Genomic DNA, 20,752 nt, shown 5'->3' with positions numbered 1-20,752 from the left:
ATTATTGAAAAATCAATCAACAAAATATAAATCGGTGGCTAGTTGAATAAAAATGTTTAAAACCTACTTAGTGAAGTTTTTGGAAACATAATCAATTTTTTTTTGGGGGGGGGGGCATATTGTTATAATATAAGAAGAGCAAAAAATTAAAGAAAAAGTTTTTATTATTTAATTTCTTAGAAAATATAGTAATTGAAAGCAAACACACAAGGTTTCCGACTACGGCACGTAATAGCAAATTACAAGACCACCGCACACGTGATTCTCGTTTTCCCCCATCATTCTCAGATTAATCGATTTCGCATCTTTTAATTGAATGATTCAGTATTTAAATTAATTAATTCACCTCTTTATCATTATTTATAATATATCTTGTTCGGTCGCATACGATATAATATAAGCTGAACTAACTTTTAATCATTTTCCCAACTACTAGACTCACTTTCATTATTCTTTACGTGGTTGCTGCCTCAATCTTTTATTCTCCTCTATTGATGATTTTTTTCTGTTTTTTTTTTTATTCTCTTCTTACTTCTCTCTCTTTCTCTTGCTTCTTTTTTCCTTAACAACAACAATAATAACCCACCAGTTTTTTTTTTCAAAATTAAGATAGACTTATAAATTATACTCTTTTTTTACCAGTCAATTTGCATTTATGCTATATTATGTTGCTTATCTTTTTTAATTAATTAATTTATTATTATTATTATTATTATTATTATTATTATTTACTTACTTATAGAGGTTAATATAGTATGTGATGTCGTGCGTGTTAATATATGATTAGATGTCTATTGAGTTTATAGTACACGAGCACTCTTAATAGTCAATCAAATATATATATGAAGATATTAATTAGTAGTTAGCAGTTAGTAATCTAATCATGTAAATATACATTTTATATATAAAAAGATAGTGAAATATAAAAGAAATCAGGTACTATAAAGTAGGGGAGGATCGACAAAAAGTACGAGTAATTGTCACTGATACCATTTTTTTTATTTAACAAGTTGTCTTGTCTGGATCGCTTTTGCAAAATCACAATCCTAATCCATTAAAGTAATAGTAGGACGTGTGTGGATAGGAGAATAGTCTCTAATTCTATAATAATACAACAGGCTAAAACTCTTTGATAATGAGAGCCATAAAGTAAGATTCCAAATTTGATAAAGTATGCCTTCCATTTTATATAATTTTATTTCTTAAGGTCTAAAAAATTAGTAATAAGAATGATATAATACATACTATATAATATGAACAAGGACGTTTATCTTTAACCCCGTGAACCGCATAATGCTTTTAAATTTAACTTGTATACATATGAAAATTATCATGTTCTGATGCAAATTTTAAAAATGTGGCTTTGAAATTAGCCGCCTTGTCCAGCTCTAATTTACACAATATTGTAGCCAGATATTGGCGATTAGTTTCAAATTTACATTTTGAAGTAAAATTTAAATTTAGACTAGATATGGTGTTTGTATGTGTATACTAAAATAATTGAAACTGATTAAGAGTGGAATAAAATGAGAAAGAAAGAGAAATAGGTTTAGAAAATTTATAATAATAATTAGATGATTATCAGGAGAGGACAACAATAACAGTAGAAGAATGGGCTACCAAACGTTGATATTACGAAGAAACAAAACTTGTAGGGTGTGTATATGATGATAAGTGTCCAATAATTCCATAATTGAATTGACCCAAGAGAAGCTGAGTAGCTGACAGAAAGGAACATACCCTTTACATATATTATAAATTTGATTTAACAAGGACTTAGCACCCGAAAAATAACTTTTAGCAAAATAATATAATTAATGCTATCACCTCATCATCTAAACTAGACGGTCCATATCGCTTCATTTTGATATTATTGGTGCAAGCACGTAAATAGCTAATTATTTTATTCAATCAAATAACTCGGAAACCTTTTATTTAGTTTCTTTGCTTAATCAAAATTTGGTTAAGCAATATTATCATATAACCACCGACAGACACGAATGAAGGCATTAATTATACATACTTTTTTTTCTCCATGTGATGTGAATAATAATAGTAGGAGTATTTTTAGCACTTATTGGCCACTATATATGCGAGTATGATTGATCAAATTTAGTAGAAAGACTATTTTTGTTTAGCACTAAAGATCATAAGGCAGTTAATTAATTAGCTTTCTTAATTGCAAGCCCTTATTATTCACCACATCTAGTCATCTATATTGATTGAAACATGTAATACTTTTTGTGGTCAACAACGTAAAGGATAAAAAAAAAAAAGGTAACAAAAAAGGGTTAAAGGAAATTTTTGGTGGGATATAGGACGGAAAGGATCAAAGACTAGGACATAGCTAGATAGGGTTTTGACATAAATAAGATTGCAATATCAAAAAAATGTCCCCAAAAAAAAAGTTGGCATAAATTCATAGGTAAAAGCACTTTGTAACAAGTCTTCACACTAGCTTTGTCATTAAAGTAAGGAGTAAATTTGAATGTTTTCATGCACGAATTACAGAACTTGGTGGGTGTAAGTAAATTACTAAATTTTGATAAAAGCCTTATTACGCGGGGTAATTTGTCTCTAATCGAGCTAAGTGGGTGTCTTGATTTGTTTGTTGACAAGATTTTTGGGGCAAATTGGATTTTTGATTGATTTGACGACACCCGTGGACGTTTTCATAATTGAGATTATAATTTTGTTAACTCTCTGTGGGGGTCAGCACCACCAACTCCTTGATGCTTCCCAAATAATTTTTCTTTTCTCAGAGTTTTGGTTGTATTGATAAATAAAATCAAAATTGAGAGTCCACGGACTTTCATTCGAGGCAATTTAGACGAAGTTCAACTCAAAAATCTACTACCATAAAAGAAATGTTTACTCCCACATAAAAATAAAAACATATTCCCACAAATGCATTTCACACCGGAAGAGTTCAAACTCTCAATTTTACTAATGTAGTAAACTACTTAACGTTTGCTATTATTTATTTCTTTTTTACAATGTTTGGATAGGAACAAAAAGGCTTTACTCAACCAAAGAGCTCCTAATTTTTTTTATCTTATTATTAAACCCAGATCATCACAAATGCAAAACGCATTCACGGCCAACTAAATTATTACACCGACGGGCTATCCTTTTGATGCTACGATTGACACCATTCGAGTGGTCATTGGCTTCTAGATGGGCTAAGACCGAGTGTTTTTGTGTCACCATCAACTGGATACAAAATATTTTCGATCCCGATTAATTTCGTATTTATCATTTATTGATTATTATTAGATCACTGGTCTTCATCTAAAAGACTAGTGCTCCACACGAGAACCACAATATATATATATATATATATTGCTGGCGTATGAAGAATAATGAAATGAGAAAGAGATATCGCATTAAGTTGCCCTAAAAAGGTAGCCAAAGACAAAGCATGCGCATATTCCGTGAAGAATTTTCAAACCCTAGCAACCCATGCATCATTCTTCAACATCCATTACCGACCTCTATAAATTATATCATTTCCTTATTCATATACTGAGTCGATAAGAGATAAACTGTGCATGTTAACACACACAACACCCAAATAAAGAAAGAATGTGTAATTTTCTAATAAGAGATGAGTTAAATTAGAAGGTAAATATATATATATATATATATATATATATAGTATATTTAATTTTATAGTATATCAGAGTGTATATTTTTGTTATTTTTAGGGGATCTCTTATTTTAATAAAATATGAGATATTAAAATTTTGTGTAGGCGTCTGCATACGAGCACCATTGTATATGTATAAGGGATCTCGAATTCTAATTTATGCTATTTGATTCAAATCTAATGAATTCAATGACTTATTTTTTTTCAATTTTAAAATCTGCATAGTAGAACCCACCGTGTGCTGATTTTAAGAACAATTGGATCCAATAATTTCAATTGCGATCCCTAATTAGGTCCTAACTCATGTATATATTATCCACTAACCACAAGGACCACAACCACTCCTTTTGATATTAAAAATGATTTACAAAAAAGTTCAACAATTTTCTTGCTTTAAGCAATCATAAGACCATGACTATTTTCAAATCACCTAGAGATTAGAGGACCCCCAATCCAGAGTAATAACTTGGGTATTGGGTTCACACAAATTAAATAACGTAAATTAAAAATACATCAATCCCACATATCCTCGTAACCAATACACGGTCAGTTCCTTCAACTACTACACTTCCTAAAATTAAACCCAAAAAAAAGAAAAGGAAAAAGGGGGAAAAAGAAAAAGAAAAAAACACTATACTTTTCTCTGGTTTTTGATCAAAAGATATTAGCCCCAGCACGAACCCTTACATGAAGATGAAAATAAACAATATAATAACAGTTTGTTCCCCCCAACCCTAAAAATATTTTCATTTTTTAAAATGAAAAGGGTCACTCCAGATTTGTTGCATAAGTTTGACCTTGAAAAAGCTGAGAGGTAACACTAGCTTTTGCTTGGTTACTTATCAGAGGCAAAAGGCAAAGTGGACGCCACAATGCCTGTCCTCTACCAGGCAAAATATCCCACTCAGATCTTCCTTTCTCACGCATATTTAGTTTTTACACTATTCGTCTTTTTCACTCAATTCTCGGAGCTCCTCTTCCTTTCTTTGCCTATATTCATTCATTCACTTCCAAAAAGTAAAAGCTGCTGCCATCGCACTTCACCTTTTCTTCTTCATTTCTTTTCTTTCTTTCTTTTTTCTTCTTTTAAATATATTTTTTTCACCCTGCAAAATTCATAATCAGAAACAGGGGACTTAATAATGAATAATAATATCAAATACAGACATGAAATATATGCTGATGATTTTGAACACATGCTGGCCCACAAAAATAAGATTGGAATGTAGTACGAGCAAGGGGTTGCTTTTTTGCTTGTCTGTTTAAAAGAGAATTCAAGAAAGGGACAATCTCCTTCTCCTCTACCTTAAGCAAGAATTAAAGAATAAGACACCAATGAGACGCATGGAGGAATCACAAGCTAAGTGTAAATAAAATATTTTAATTAAGCACCCAATTAAAATAAGCCAAACTTTTAATCTTTGAAGGAACAATATGAAGTAAAGAAGTACAGAGAACAAGAAGAAACAAGGACACCTGCCTAAATCATGATGGATACGTTTTAAGGACCTGAAAGAGAAATTTATGTGTCGATTTGTTATTACATTAATGCCCTTCTTCACCTGATGGTCTCAAGTTCAAAGGTCCAACCAGATATGATAATAGAAAAACATTATTCGGGACCATGGAGATGCCTTTTGGCCACCCTTAAATGATTTGATTCTGTATTGAATGACCAAAACACCCTTTTGAGGGGAGGGTCTCATGAATTAGTGTCGGTAAACCGACAACCTTGGGGGCAATCTTCCCCACAAGAACTATTTCGCGAATTGCCTTATTGTTTTTTGTTACTTAACAACAGCAGCAGCAACCGCAAGGTGTTGCAAGGTTTCATCTCTTGAATAGAAAAATGAAAAGACAAGGCGAGCCCACGATGGGTCACCATAACACTAACTGACAATTCTAATACCTGCTTGTGAGTCGTGATTATACAAAGTCGTCAAAATTGGGCAGAAAGAAAAGTTTAGTTTGACAATAGCAAGGTTTACACAAGTGGAATGCATTCTGGATATACCAAAATGAAGAATGAAAGATCAAATATGCATGTTATTTATGTGCTCATTTCCTTTTTTAGGTGAAATTTATTTCAATTGATAGAGACATTTCGTAGTTGAAAAAATGAATTTGGATTTCCAAGAAGGATGAGAAAAATCAAGTCTTCAAGAATTTTAGTACTTAAAAAATGAAAAATATCCTTTAAAGGACTCCATCTCATGGTCATACGGAAGGGTCTACATTTTAATTATTTCCACTCAATTAGGGTCCACTATGATGCTTTCTTTAGATAAAATGGATGCATGAAAATGTATAGTAACAATTGAATACCTTTTCTAATTAAGTCTATAAGGACTTGGAAGTGGCCTGCTTGAAAGCAACAGTGGGAGCTATTCTGCAACTTCTCCTCTCATGCTCAAGCACCAGTTCATTGGCAAACCAATCGAGTTTCTCGAAATTGCTTTGCTCTGCAATCCTTTTACCTCCAAAGAGCACCGACTCAACATTTTTCTGCTTCAACATTTCCTCAGCTGCCCCTATCAGCATTTTTACATTGCCGGGACTAGGGTCTACATCAACATTGTGTCCGCACCAGCCTAAACTGGACCCAGTTGCCTGAGGTACCAAAATTAATAGCAAATCAGCATAATGCTTGCATATTTCAAGCAAACTGACTTTAATGCAAAATTGTTCCACAATAAAATGCTTATGCACATTACAACAAACTGAAAATAAGAGGTGATATATATATATATATATATATATGGACTCAAAGCTACCAAAATTCAGCAGTTGTGATCAATCATTAGGTCTAATTACAGCCACGTTTTCAACCACTTAGCCAAACCAAATTCAGTGGACCACTAGAATAGATACTTAAACAAGTTTTGGTCTACAACCTCTTATTAGTGCTCTACTTTTTCCTTTTTCCACTTTACTCCACTATCAAAATGGTAAAAACTGTAACAGAAAGAGCAAATTTTGCCGCAGAAAGGCATGCAAATTGCAGCATTATCTACAATCTTAATAATTCTTTTGGGTCATTTTACCATTTTGTATCCCAAATTCAAGTGGCCAGAACCTAGACCCAAATTGAAACAAACTTCTCCTTTCCTTTCTATAATATAAACATTGGATGCCCAACATTAGGATAGCACAAGAATAGCAAACTCAGCGACCTTATTCTGGTACATTGACAGCACACAAAAGTAATAGATCAGAAGAGGCCTTAATAATAAAAGCTAACCATAATTACGGAAGCATATTTTCAAATCAATATAGGAAGATCAAATGATCAATCATGACTGAATTTTATGACCGCTCATTGCACTCTCCCTACTCCTAACAAATCCAAAATCGCCCAACTATCCAGCTAATCTCACCCACTTGAATGGCACAATATCCCCACAAAAAATATCTTTTAAATTATTTTGTTCAACATTTCGGAACATGGTTCATGCTCTAAGAAAATTTTAGCCAAAAGAATATATCCCATTATCAATCCTATTTCTTGGGTAACGTGGGTTTCAGTTTCTGGCGTAAAGAAATAGTCTGAAAGAAAATTTTCTTGAAAAAAAAAACTGCCAATTTACAGCTGAATTGAAAGCTAACCCAATGAATTTTCACAGACAATTCAGCAACTCTGGGTCTGGTTACGAAAGTGACTGACACCTTGACCGAAAAGACATTAACCCATTAAGAACAGAACATGCTAAAGTGCACGGGTGTTAACTTTGGTCAGCTGAAACAAGTAAACAAAACCACAGCACCACCTAAGTTCTCGAGCCAGCTAACCAAACACAGAAAATAAAAAATCCATCGTTTGACAGCAAAAGCAGCGCGCCACCATAAACCCAAAGAACAAGAAACAGGTCCCCATTGCTCTGATTGGCTTTGGCTGCTGCTGCTATTACTGTGCATACGTTTACAGGCAAGGCAACTGAGGCCACAAAATGACCCCATTATACGAGGCCTTATAAAACATGCGCCGCCTATTCAATGCCCATCACCCCCCAACATATCATCTCCTTCCCCCCAAGCTAAGACAAGTGCCATTAACCCCACCAGCCTGGCTCCTATTGTCTCTTCCACTAATGTTAAACCAAAAATCGATTCTCCTATTAGCTGTAAACTCTTAACGCTGAAATTGAAAAGATCGATCATTTTATAATTTTATTAATTGTGAAATAAACTGGTTGCTTAAAAGACTATAATAAAAAAAAACACAAGAATCAGAAACGTTTTTGATATGGGACCATTACACATACCTGAATGCGAACATAATTACTGCTTTTAGACTGACCAAACGCTAAGGCCACGGCCTGGTCCACCAACTCGGCCGAGCCGTCACCAGAAATCCGAGCCATGGGTCGAGCCCAATCTTTGACCCGCCAATTCTTGACCTGGTCATAGTCATAGCTAGCTTCTAGTAGCTGCCCGGTCCCCAACGACAGCACCAACAAGTCCTCGACTCCTCGCACGAATGGAAACTCTTGCTTGTTGTGCAGCACGTGCGTGATTGCTGCAGCCGTCGGGTTGCTCATGGCCAACCCACCATCAACCGCCACGCACCGGGTCTGACCGTCCACCGACCGCATTAAGACTGGGTCGAACAAACCTGGTTCGGATGACGTGGCGCGACAAACTTCCCAAAGCCTAAAATCAAAACTCTCCGTTTCAAGCGCGTCCGCTCTGGAAAACAAAAACGGCGCCGCGCTTGACAGATCGTAACACGGAATCAGCACTGGTTTTAACGTGTCTCTTAACGTCAAGCTGCGGCCTTTCTCGGTGAACATCTCTTTCACGGCCTTCTCCAGACCCCCAGAGGCAGCACCGGTGGAACCGGAGCCCGAACCGCCCTTGAAAATTCGTTTCAGAAAACTCCCCGAACTTGAAGCCGACAACGGCCGGTAAAACCTCTTGCCTTGGTCAGCAAGAAACCGCCACGTGTCATCTGCCTTGAAAATCGGGCGGTCTTGACCTTTGGTGGCGAAAATCATGGCCGTAAAGACACCGCCGACGCCAGTGCCAGCCGCCACGTCGAAATAATCGGCTATTCTGGCGTTCGGATTACCGGACTTGGACTTAAGTGCGTGTTCGAGATAAGCTAAGGCTTTACCAGAGAGAATCCCACGCATGCCGCCGCCGCCGTCTATGCTGAGTATACAAATTTTGCCACGCTGGTTCTTGATAGACGACACGCCGTTCTCCGCCTCGGGTTTGGGTTCCATTGTCGTCTGAGGGATCTGTTTGGGAATCCAAAGCTTCTGATCATCGTAGCCGAACAAGAACTTGCTTTCCAAGATTGAAAAGATTTCGTAGCTTAGCTTATCCGTGTCGATACTTGGTTCTTGCATTTCCGAAGATTGATTACAGGCCATTCTTTCTTTTTCTTTTTCTTTTTTTCTTTCTTTTCCCTTTACTTCAAGATTCCTCCTCAGTAATAACTTGATAAAAAAAATTTCAATTTCATTCCATTACTCTAAACCTCGGAATTGACGCAAAGCAAAAACAATAACTGTATCTTTCACTGACGTTGAAGTAATATATATATACACCAGAAAAAGAAGAGAAAGAAAGAAAGAAAAGACTTTTTGTTCAATCAATTATCAATTCAAACTTCAACTTTCTCTGTGTCTCTTTCTTCTCTTTTAGCAGAGACCACGCCAAAGCTAAGAGCTATGGTTGAGCTAAACGTGGGCTATGTCAGTAAATATACACGTAAGTGAGAAGATTAAATCCAACCAACCAGACCAGGCAGCTTGCACTCAAAAACAAAAAAACTCGATGATAATAATACAAAAGCCAAAACAAGAACCAGAGAAAGGAGGCAAAGAACACAGCAGTTGTTTTGCAGAGCATGTCTGTATTTATATACGTTTTTTTATTTTATTATATTTTTTTCTTCTTTTTTTTTTCCTGAAGAATTATGAAATTCATCCCCGCAAATTTACTATTTCTTTCATATTAGTCCTTATCAATTAACCGTTTTACATGTTTGACCGGTATTAATTTTTTAAAATTTTTCTGTAAGAGACATCCGTCTGTTCGGTTTTGCTGACAGAGTTAAATGACGTGGACAAATTCTGGATAACTGATAATTTTGTAGAGATGTTTAATTTCTTGTAAATTTTAAAGGACGAATTTCGATAATTTATCTGAATAAATCCGACCGTTTTTGGGTTTGAAGCTGTGATTTTATTTTTTAATCGTTGCCCAATACGTGACCGACGGTTGTTTAATCTTCCTCGATCTCATGGCCCATACTGTTTGTCCAGTATTGGTCCGTGATCAACGGTCCGGTTCCAATATATAAAAAAAAAATTAAAAATTAAAAAACGAAACATTACTTTTGTTTATATTTTTTAATTTTTCTCCCGCGCTTGTGGTTGCGCGTGGACCCCGTTGCAATTTTCCGTCGGCAAGATGACTGGAGACGCACTAATTTTGCTAGTTTTCGCTAATTTCCTGTGCAAATTTTTGTTCATGATTTTTATTTTTTATTGATTTAGAAAAAGAAAATAGTTAAATCGTGGGGTCAACTTTACATAGATGCAAAATGTGGACGTGCTGAGGGCATAAGTGCGGTCAAATCTGATGTCAGTTCACAAAACAGACTTTTTCTTTCTTTGGCTGAGTAGTTTTTTTTTTTTTCTTTTTTCATAATTGCACAATTACAAATCACCCGAGCAACTTTTTGTGTCAGCGTCCGTTTCTAAAAATACGGCATCCCAGAGTATCAGCACTACTAAATAATAAGAAATTCAATTAAAATAATAAAAATTTTCGATTCGACAATGTTTAGATTGTGGTATATTAAAAGAATTTTCTTTTATAAGATTTAATTTTTTATGTGAAGAGTCACGTTAATGATAAATGTTTCACAATATTCTTTAAATAATATTTTAGGTAATTATTTACCAATTATTTGTTGTTTTTTTTTTAAATACACGTTTTTTTTTTCTTCAATTTCACCTAAAGTAATATTGTCTTTTTTTTTTCTCAATTTCACCTAAAGTAGTATTTTTTTACACCCGTTCACTTCTGTATAGGTACTATTAAGAGAACTAACGAAACATTGGACAAATAATTATTTTGCCATCCAAATAAAAAATTATAATTTTGCCCTAAATAAATGTTCAAAAAAAATTCATGCTGGATGGTTGATTCATCAGGTAGAACCTCCATTGATAGTTGATTTTCAAACTCAAATTCAGTTTCACTAAAGCCAAATTGAGCAAATTTAGTATAAGTAATACAACTTGAAATCGGTCAGTGTTAAGTGATCAAATTCTTCAATTACATTTGGTAACCAACCATTTTGAACTATTTGTAACTCTGAAACTGGGAAAAAAAAAATATGCGCCAATCCAATGGAAGCTGTCGTACGACTCGTCAACGCCTCCTCTCACTAAATCGCCATTTCTTCACGAAAACAACAACAAACCATTTTCTCAAATTCTCCAGAAACGACATCGTGGTGTGCTTCATCATCCATCACTGCAAACCTCATTAACAAACTATTTAATCACTCTCATTCTCAACTCCTAACAAATCATTTCAACCTATTTCGTTCCGATCCAAGTGATGCTGGATTCACATGACACCATCCTCCCAGTAACAACATTATCAACAGAGAAATGGCAGTGGTCTCAGCTAGCTTTTGTTGACCGATTTCTACTGACCTTGATGTAGGTCTTGATTGTCAAAGGAAGCTGCCGACAAAGACGGAAGAAATCGCATGGATAAAGCTCAGTTTGATACAGCTTTTTAAGTAGAACTTATTTAAATAGAATTTTTATAAATAGAATTTTTATTAAAAAAAACTTTAGTTGTTTGGTTTTCAATAAGAGTTTTTATTAAAAATTTATAAAATTACTTTAATAGGCAAACTTTTTAAAGTTATGTTATAAAAAGAATAAAAGAATATTGTTAAATTACCCTCATTTTTAAATGCACTTTTATTCATATTTATTATAAATTAATTTAATCACATAGATTGAGATAAGAATAAAAAATAAATACTAAAAATAATTTAAAAACTAATAAGAATTATTTTCTTATAATTTTTTATTTTAAAGTATTTTTTATGATAAATACAAGTTTTATATTCCCGAGATCAATAATGAGTAAATTACCCATTTACCCTTATTTCTCTTTAGATTTTTTATGTTTGGGGAATTGATGAATATTATGAAAATAAAAGGATAATGGTATATATTGATTTCAATATGAAGGAAACTAACAATCTCCGCTTTTTCACTCTTCTATTTACTATATAGATAAGCAAATAATCATTTAAAAAGTAAAATTAAAAGAGTCTTTTGATAATATTCTTAAATAGTATAATGTTATAAAATTATTTTAGCTAAATTATATTTAAACTCTCTATTTAAGTTTTTTTTTTAATGTGAAGCTCTCACTTCCAAGTGGATTTTTACTTTTTAGTCTTTTTATGTTTTTGTCAGAAATTTAAATGGGTCTGAATATAAATATCTTAATGATATGTTTTTTTTTTAATATCTAAATACAAGTGCTATCTTATTTGTTTTTATAAATAAAAAAAACTTAAACATAGTTATTTGATATTTATGTCTTTTAAATCAAAACACAAAAAAAATAAAGAGAATAGGTTTTATATTTTAAGAAATGTGTATATTTAACAGAGATACTTTTGGAATATAATATTTACTTCTCATTTAAACATTTTTCCAATTTAGACAAAAAAAATCATAAAAAATTATTTTTTTTCATTCAACTGCAAATCCTTAAAAATTAGACATAAGTTAAAAAATTTAATAAATAAAAATTTAAAGAAATATGAAATTAATTAAATTTTAAACTTTACATATTTAACATATCAGTACTTAGTAGTATATAAGATATATATGAGGGCATTAATATTGTATTGATATAAAATTTTCACAGACAAGGAACTATAGCTTATTCTAGGTAGTAGGTACGTACATATTCCCGAACTATGCAGTTAAAAAAGGGTCTTACTCAAGCCATTCTCGAAAGATATGCTTCCGGTTTTTCTTTATTTTATTTGGAAATGGTAATATGAAGGCAGAAAACGGGTAAACGAAATGGATAAGAGAATAAAAGAGATTGTTGTTGACACATAAATCGAGGAGCTTTGACTACAATCACCCAGAGTAAGAGCAAATGCTCAAAACTAAATGGACCGTTGTCCCTGTAATTTTTAGGAAGCAGTAAGAAACAAAACCAAGTCTCCAACAACAACAACATTGTTGAAATTTCTGTTCTCGGTTTGAGCAAGACTAGTCATGACGTCAGGTCCTCTTCAATGATCTGTTTCTTTCCATTCCGGATCTTCTTAGATTCATGAAGAAAAATTTTATTGACATTGTCAAATATTCCTCAACAGTACACGTTTTAGCTTGTATTTGTTCTTCCATTTTCTGCCTAAGTTTTGTTCCAACAATAAACGTCAGAGTTGATGCCCATATTGTCGTCGTTTTATATTTATATGTATATGTATGTATGTGTGTGTGTGTGTGTGTGTATTATGACATATCATATATAATCTTTAAGCGTCTTGCAGTTCGATTAGTGGTTTGAGATGTGGTGTTTGGCTGCATCGAGATCTCAGTTTCAATTCTACTGTTTGTTATCTCATGGGTCAAATTATGTTTTCATTTATTTTAATTTAAAAAATAGTAATATATATATATAGAAAGAGAAAGGTGGCAGGATAACTCTATCATAAAATACATGTATAGTTTTATATGATATATGTTCCAATCCAAAATCCTAACTTTTGTTAAAATTCGCTATTATACTATTAAGTCATATAATTTAATAATTTTTTTCAAATTTTAATAAAATCCAAAATCCTTAAATAAAACAACACACACACACACATATATATATAATCTTAGCTTATTATCCAAAGAGAAAAAATTGATCTTGAATTGATTGAAAGAGCCCTAGAAGAACGGCACTTATCATCTTAGCTCCATTCATTTGGTGGCATCTCGTTGATAAAGGGATAAGCCCGCTCCACGATGTCAACAAGTAATCAAATTTGTGTCCTTAAACCTATCTCTAAGATAAATTTCCATCATTTCCGAATTTACAAAAATACTTGTGGGACAAATTTCACCATACCCCCATCATTTATTGAAAATTACCCCAAAGATATATAAATCTACATCTTGTCCCTGCACCGTTAGTTTTTCCATTTATTCGAACAGTTGACAATATTTGACTGACCAATGATGAATGGATATATTTGTCCCTTAGTCACCGATGAATGTATATATTTGTCCCTTGCAAAAAATGTGATGTCGGTGTGAAAAAGAAAAGTGCCCTTAAATTATATGTAATATTTCTGTTTTAAAAGTTCTAGTATGGTTATTACATAAGAAAGATATCAAGCTAGATCCATAATATTCGTAAGAACCAGTTTTTGTTTCTCTTGAATTTTGCTTGATGATACATAAGCAAATATGGACGTTGAAATTGAAAAAAAGGATAGCTCGGTTGATTTGTCTTCTTTGTAATGTAAGTAGAGGTCAATGGTCTAATTTGAAGGGAACATATTTACTTTGAGGGTGGGTGCATAGGAAGTCAGAGGCGGATCTATCTCATGATCAGTGGGACTTTAAGTCCCGGTTAGAGGAAATAATTTTGAAATAATAAAGAGAAAATTACTTTAGTTATTAGTTAGTTTTCGTCAAATATATTCAAATAGTCCCGTTAAACTCATAAAAATAATTCCATAAACTCTGAAGGTTTAAAAAACTTTCAATGGTCCAGAAATATGTAAGTAAGGAAAATTATCACTCGTATTCTTAAATTATCTCGTTATTAAACATATTACAACACTTCCAATTTATATTATTTGTCCATCCAAAATTAATAAAATGTATCTGGCATGCACTAAATTGTTAGTTGACTAATGTGATAATGTTAGAGAAGTAATCTGATCTTTTAATATAAAAAAATCTTTAATTATTAAATTTCAATCCTTCATTAAAATTACTAGCTCTTTGATTCGTGCGCCCTTCTCCTCTAAATCTTCATTCTCTCACAATTCAAATATCCAATCATTCAGTTCTATATTAAAATCAAATGTGAATGAGGTACAAGCATAGAATATAAAACGATAGTTGTTGGTCGGGTTTTGTTAAGGCAGATCCGACCACTAAAGTTAGCAGCTTTGAGGGTTGTTTGTGCAGCAGCTTATGACAGTGGTTAAGGATAGTTGTTGGCCGGGTTTTGTTGGACAACATTTAGGGATTGTAACAGTAATGACCATCGATGATGGTGAGGGCTGTAGACGATAGATATTAGGGTGGTGGCTACTAGGATTGGGTTGTTTTAGCAGTAACTGAGCGGCTAGTTCACACAGAGGCTAACATGCTTTGGTCAGTGGAGGATGACGAGTCTGATAGTGGTGTTGACTAGCTAAATGGCGTGGTGGGTGGCTATAATGGCAGTAGTTGTCGTGTAATTGTGTCTTTTTTACCTGAATTTGAGTTTCAAGAACAAAATCATCAATTTGCTACAATTTTGTTAACATCTAAATGACAACTAATGATTTAGTGGATGATAAATATATTTTGTCAACTTTGGGTAAACGAATGATATAAACAAAAAGTATTGTAATATGTTTGATAACAAGACCATTTAAGGTATACGTGTGATAATTTTCCTTTAAATAAAAAAGATCAAATGTACATGTTCCTTCTATCTAGTTGAGCTTTTTCTTCCTTAGTTCTTGAAAATCTTCAAATATTAGACTTGAGCACGTACTTGTAAGGCACTTCGACGCTTTGTCAATATTTATTTTTGTAGTGTTTTATGAATTTGAGATTTAGATTCTTCGTCGTTAATCTTTTTACTTCATTTTACACTATTGAATTTATTAACTATTTTTGTCTATGTCTAAATTGTTGCGACTTGATTTTATTAGTAATCATGTACCACTTACTAATAATGTCCTTAATTGGAATCATATCGTTTTACGGCTTAATATAAGTTGTCATATGATTTTTATATTATCACATGTTTTCTTCTGTTAAATGTAGACTCGAAGTAATGTAAAAACATTTCATCATTTATTTTCACTATATTTTCAAGACACGTGCAAGGTGTAACTGGTTATATCTTTTTGGCACTTACAAACCCGTAAACCCATAAAATTTAAACTTTAATTTTAAGAATTATATAAAAGTTCACACTTTAATTAAAAAATCATAAGCCCACAATAATCAATATGGGTGATTTTATTATTATTTAATTTAGCCCTATTAAATTTATTAAAATAACCTTTAAAGACTCATTATAAAATTTTAATTTACACAACTTTTTGTTATGTAATTTAGCCTCTAACAAATCATTTTTCTAGATCCACCACTATGCTAACTTAACTTCTAGATCAGCCAATGTGCTAACTTAAAAAAGAGTTAAAAGGTATAATAATTGGACTAGAACTAATAAAATGATGGATAAAGAAAGAAATCTAAGGAAACATATTTAAGAATTTAACACAAAATAATTTGGAGAGTGTTAAGAAATCTCTCTCTCTCTCTCTCTCTCTTTTCCCCTAAAGAAATCTTGTTCTTCAATAAAGGAAACCAATAATAAATAATTCAATAAATAAAATCTCAAGTACTTTTCCATAATTTATCAACAAGAAAACAAACCACAATTTAGATAGGCAAATAACAATAATCAAACTTACCATAATTCAAGTATCAACGAAGCAGATAATGCAGGTTGCCTAAATTGTCTACGCGGGGCCTTGCATCTGTTGAGCATGTTCACACAAGGCCTCTTAGACTAGCTCGTGTGGCCATGCATGGTTGCCTAATCTACATGCATTTATCTATAAGTGCGGGGGCCCTCTTTTTTTTTTTTATGTGGACATATTGTTAAGCCATGTAGTTTAACAGTAATAATGTGTTTGCACTTGAGAATGATTATGTATTTAGTCCTTTTCCGGCGTGAGTATCTTTCTTTGTTAAAGTAGAAATGCACACTAAAATACAAAAAAAAAAAAAGATTTCAATACATTAGAAATGTGTTTTTTTTTTCTTGTTAATGCATTTTAATTTTGTTGAAATGAGGATATTCTCACTAGAGAATGACTCTCTCTCTCTCTCTCTCCCCCCTCACTTTAGCAAAGTAAGAATATCACTAAAATACAAAAATGCGTAAGTTTCTTTATTTTTTTACTGGTATCCTCACTTTAATAAAATGAGGATGTCCTCACTAGAAAATAATTATATATATATATATATATATATATATATTGAATTTATTGAAGTCTAAGAAAGCTATTAAACCAAACAATTTAATAGTTTTCCTGGACTTTAATAAATAAAGTCTTAAATTCTGGACGAGATCAGCATTAGTATATATAATTATTCTTTACTGATAATATCCTTACTTTGATAAAGTAAGAATTACACACACACATATAAAAGAGAGGGATTACAAATTGTTAGGAAAATAACATAAAAATAGTTATTTTAAGGCCAAGTTTGAGCTAGATTTATATCGAGAAAATATGATTGCGTATATGATTAGGAATCTTCTCCATTAGCTATTCATAAGAAATCATAAAATACTTAAATTGATGCTGAAAATAATGAAAAATTAAATCTCAAAAAGCACCCATTAGTCCCCACTTCCCCAAATGAAAAGATTAAATGTGATTTTACTATTTTCTTTTATTGCGCTAGAATTGAATATGAATTAAGTCTGTAAAGGACAATAGCAATATCAATATTTGATATGATCATAACAACAAGATATTAAAGTGCTGTTAAATGATGGATTTGGTTGATTTTCAAGGAAAATTCCCACTTAATATTACAAGTGATTGAAGACAAATAAATGCATTTATTACAGATTTTATTTCAAGTATTCAATTCAATAGTTAATGCTTAATTTTTCTATATAAAAAATGCCCTACACAAATTCTATAAATTGGGTTCTAATTTCATTTACAAAACACTCTAAATCTAGGTGATATTTTTTTCTTCACTCTCAAACAAGTTCTCTGTAGCTTTAGACTTCAGTGTGATAGTGTTAAAACATTAATAAAAGTTCACTAGGATAGTGAGGTTGTACTACGAAGGGTATTCGAATTTGTTGCACCTTAAGATATATTGATATAACCTAGTCATCATTAAGATAGTGGAGAATCTGTTTTTAAGGAAACTGTACTTTATACGCCTTAGGTTTAATTATTTATTTTATCATTACATATTACTGTAATTTATAATGTATTAATGCTATTTCAATTTTATTATTATATACTTGTAACAAGTGTGTAAGTGACTTACAAGTAAGTTTAAGTACTTTAGAAAAGTTCTGCTACAAAAGCTATACATTATCTAAGGAGCCTAGATTCTAGGTGAAAACTTTTTGACATTTTCTGTCATTCTTAAGAATCTAACTGGTGTATTTTTATATATGACTTGGATTGTCTTACATCACTTGCTAATATACAATTTTTATTGTAATTAATTAAAAAAATTAATTTTTTAAGTTAACAATTTGAAAGTATAATTTTCCCCTTCATGGAGTCAAACGATGGAAACGAATAATGTGGTGCAATGAAGACTTACAATAAATTTAGGAGGAAATTGAAATTTGTCAATAAATGACAAGGACGGTGTGAAATTAAGTAATTTTCTCCCCACTTGCTCTACTGCTCTTAAGCATGATGCTAATGATGAGAAAGTTTACTATTTACCCTTGATTTCTCCAAATTTAATAATTTGTTCTCGGTCTACAAATTTTCTTTCTTTTTTTTTAAAAAAATTTAAGTAGTTGTTAACTAATGCTTGTCGCCTTGCAAGTAACATCCGATGCAACAAAAGTAGGCCCTTTACTTAAATCACAACTAAAAATTTTATGGAAAATACTCTGAAAGAAATACTTTAATTTATGCACAATTTATTTGGTGGTCACAGTTATTGGGGAAGATTCATCTGGAATGATCAATTAATGCACTAATTGTGGGGGTGAAGCTTAAAGCACTAATTGTGGGGGGGAAGCGAACCTTATGATTAGAAATAATACCTTGCCAAATCACAAAGCAAGCAAAGATCTGTTCAGGGGTGAAAGTGAGAAATTAGCTTCAAGTTTTCTTTCCTTAAACCTTTTGACACAAAAAATTCCATCTTGGAATCCAATGTCAGGCTATATATGTAAATGCAATATGCTACGTCTTCTTTTAGAGCACCATGGTATGAAAATTACAATGTCCTTGTTATTTATGTATGCAATGCACGTGTGAAGAGTTGTGATATGTTTTGTCATTTTGTAAGGCAGAGTCAGTGAATGGGGTTGAAACCGTCTGTGGCTGTGAAGAGTGAGAGACACAGCATTGAAGTTGAAGAAGACAGACAGACACCAAAGCAATGTCATTTTAAGCCAAAGTAAAGCCCTGCTCGATGCTTGCTGTTTGCTGTTACTTACCGCTTTATTTTCATTTTCATTTTCTTTTTTTTTTTTAAAGAAAAAATTATATATTTTTTTAAATGAAAAAAAGAAAAAAGAAAATGGCCTGATGTTGTTTGTCGCAATGTCCCTCCATAACTCAGAAGTCATTGTCGCATTTATCTCTTAAAAGTGTTAACCCATAACCTTATTTAATCTCTATCTCCTCATGTCACCCTCTCCCCCAGCTACATCGCTAGCGAGTAGTGACTTGTGAAAACCACACTTACATTGTGTTTTTTTTTAAAAAAAAATTTCTTTCACCTTTTTTTTCCGTTTCGGTGGCATATGGTTTTTGCCTTTGGTGCTATCCGACATTTTGTGCGTCAATCAACTGAAAGGTACTCATCAGCTTTGTTAGCAGAAGGAAACAGAACAAGGCAAAATGGAGCTCGAAAAGTCTCTGGATATGGGCCTACTCTCGGCTTGAAGGATGTTGATGTTACTTGAAGCCCGTTTACTTGTTGGGCCAATTTTCATTTGCGAGTCAAAGTTCCCAACATAATTTTCAGCATGGGACAACATGTACTAGCAGATTCGAATCAGAATTTAATGTCTTCCACAATCAAATTAGTTCAAATTTCATCGTGTTTGTTGACAGCCCGAGTCGGAGTTTTCATGGGAACCCAAAGATCTCCCCCTCTAAAAAATATAGGTTGGGTAGATATCTTCCCAAAAAAATTAGTAAGAACAGATTTTCGAACTATTCTCGATATATATTTAAATGTCAATAGACCTCATATTGTAATATTTATAGATTACAACTGTTGATGTCGAAATCTGGTTGAGTTGGTTAGTGACTCGATCCTAGATAAGGATGACAATGGGCACCGCCTATTTGCTATTACCAAACCCAAACCCCCACAAAATTTAAATTATCAAATCCACCCGTAGCGGATTTTTATTTTTTTAAGAAAACCCACCCGCTATAGGTTTTGACGATTACCAAATCTGAAATGGTATCCAACGGATTTTTTGGCAAGTTTGTACATTTAAAATCACAAATGATCAGTATATAAATTTACAATAATAACCTCAAATTCCACATAATATACTCAAATTTAAATTTAACCAATGTAAATGAAAAATTAAAATTTCAACATCAATCCAACAAAAATTCTCAAATTGAATTATAATACACAAATCCTTTTAAAAAACCCACAAACTAATATCTAAAAATAACAATTAAAAAAAACTACAAACTAGTATCTAAAAATAACAATTATATTTCATATTATCATTCAACACAAGCTCCAAGAGAAGATATTCATTTCATTCACCATCAGTAGTACCCATCCAACATGATGCCTACAATAATTATTAACATTAATATTCTCCAAAGAATAATACTTTTCAAATATTAATTCGAAGAAAAAAAATATAATAATGAAATAATTCATGCATTAAATTAAAGAAAAATAGATCATACAAAAACATTTGGCACTTTACACAATTGCATTATTTTCTTTATATATATTTTAATTTAAATTAAATTACAAATATTAAAAAAAATTGCGGGTCTAGTGGATATCCATGCGAGTATCCATCGGATATTGGGTTAATACTAAACCCACCCACATCCAAGTGCGGGTTTCAATTTGTAATACCAAACTCGCCCGCAAC

The 20,752-nt window shown here is 32.4% G+C and overlaps 1 protein-coding gene across 2 annotated transcripts; it reads right to left on the bottom strand.

The window, feature by feature from the left end:
* Nucleotides 1-3,979: 3,979 nt before the first annotated feature.
* Nucleotides 3,980-9,522, bottom strand: LOC18044952 (patatin-like protein 6). Of its 2 annotated transcripts, XM_006436233.2 has the most exons (3): nt 7,912-9,522; nt 5,975-6,259; nt 3,980-4,755 (listed from the first exon to the last, which is right to left on the bottom strand). In XM_006436233.2, the coding sequence occupies exons 1-2, from the start codon at nt 9,022-9,024 to the stop codon at nt 5,990-5,992; spliced, it is 1,383 nt and encodes a 460-aa protein (XP_006436296.1). In that variant the 5' UTR covers nt 9,025-9,522; the 3' UTR covers nt 3,980-4,755; nt 5,975-5,989. The 2 variants fall into 2 exon arrangements, with proteins under 2 accessions (XP_006436296.1, XP_024041310.1); XM_024185542.1 differs by lacking the exons at nt 3,980-4,755; nt 5,975-6,259 and adding an exon at nt 6,266-7,784.
* Nucleotides 9,523-20,752: the final 11,230 nt, after the last annotated feature.

Source organism: Citrus clementina, unplaced genomic scaffold, assembly GCF_000493195.1.
Source record: "Citrus clementina cultivar Clemenules unplaced genomic scaffold, Citrus_clementina_v1.0 scaffold_4, whole genome shotgun sequence".
NCBI classification, from domain to species: domain Eukaryota; kingdom Viridiplantae; phylum Streptophyta; class Magnoliopsida; order Sapindales; family Rutaceae; genus Citrus; species Citrus x clementina.
This window is presented reverse-complemented; position numbering and strand designations above follow the sequence as displayed.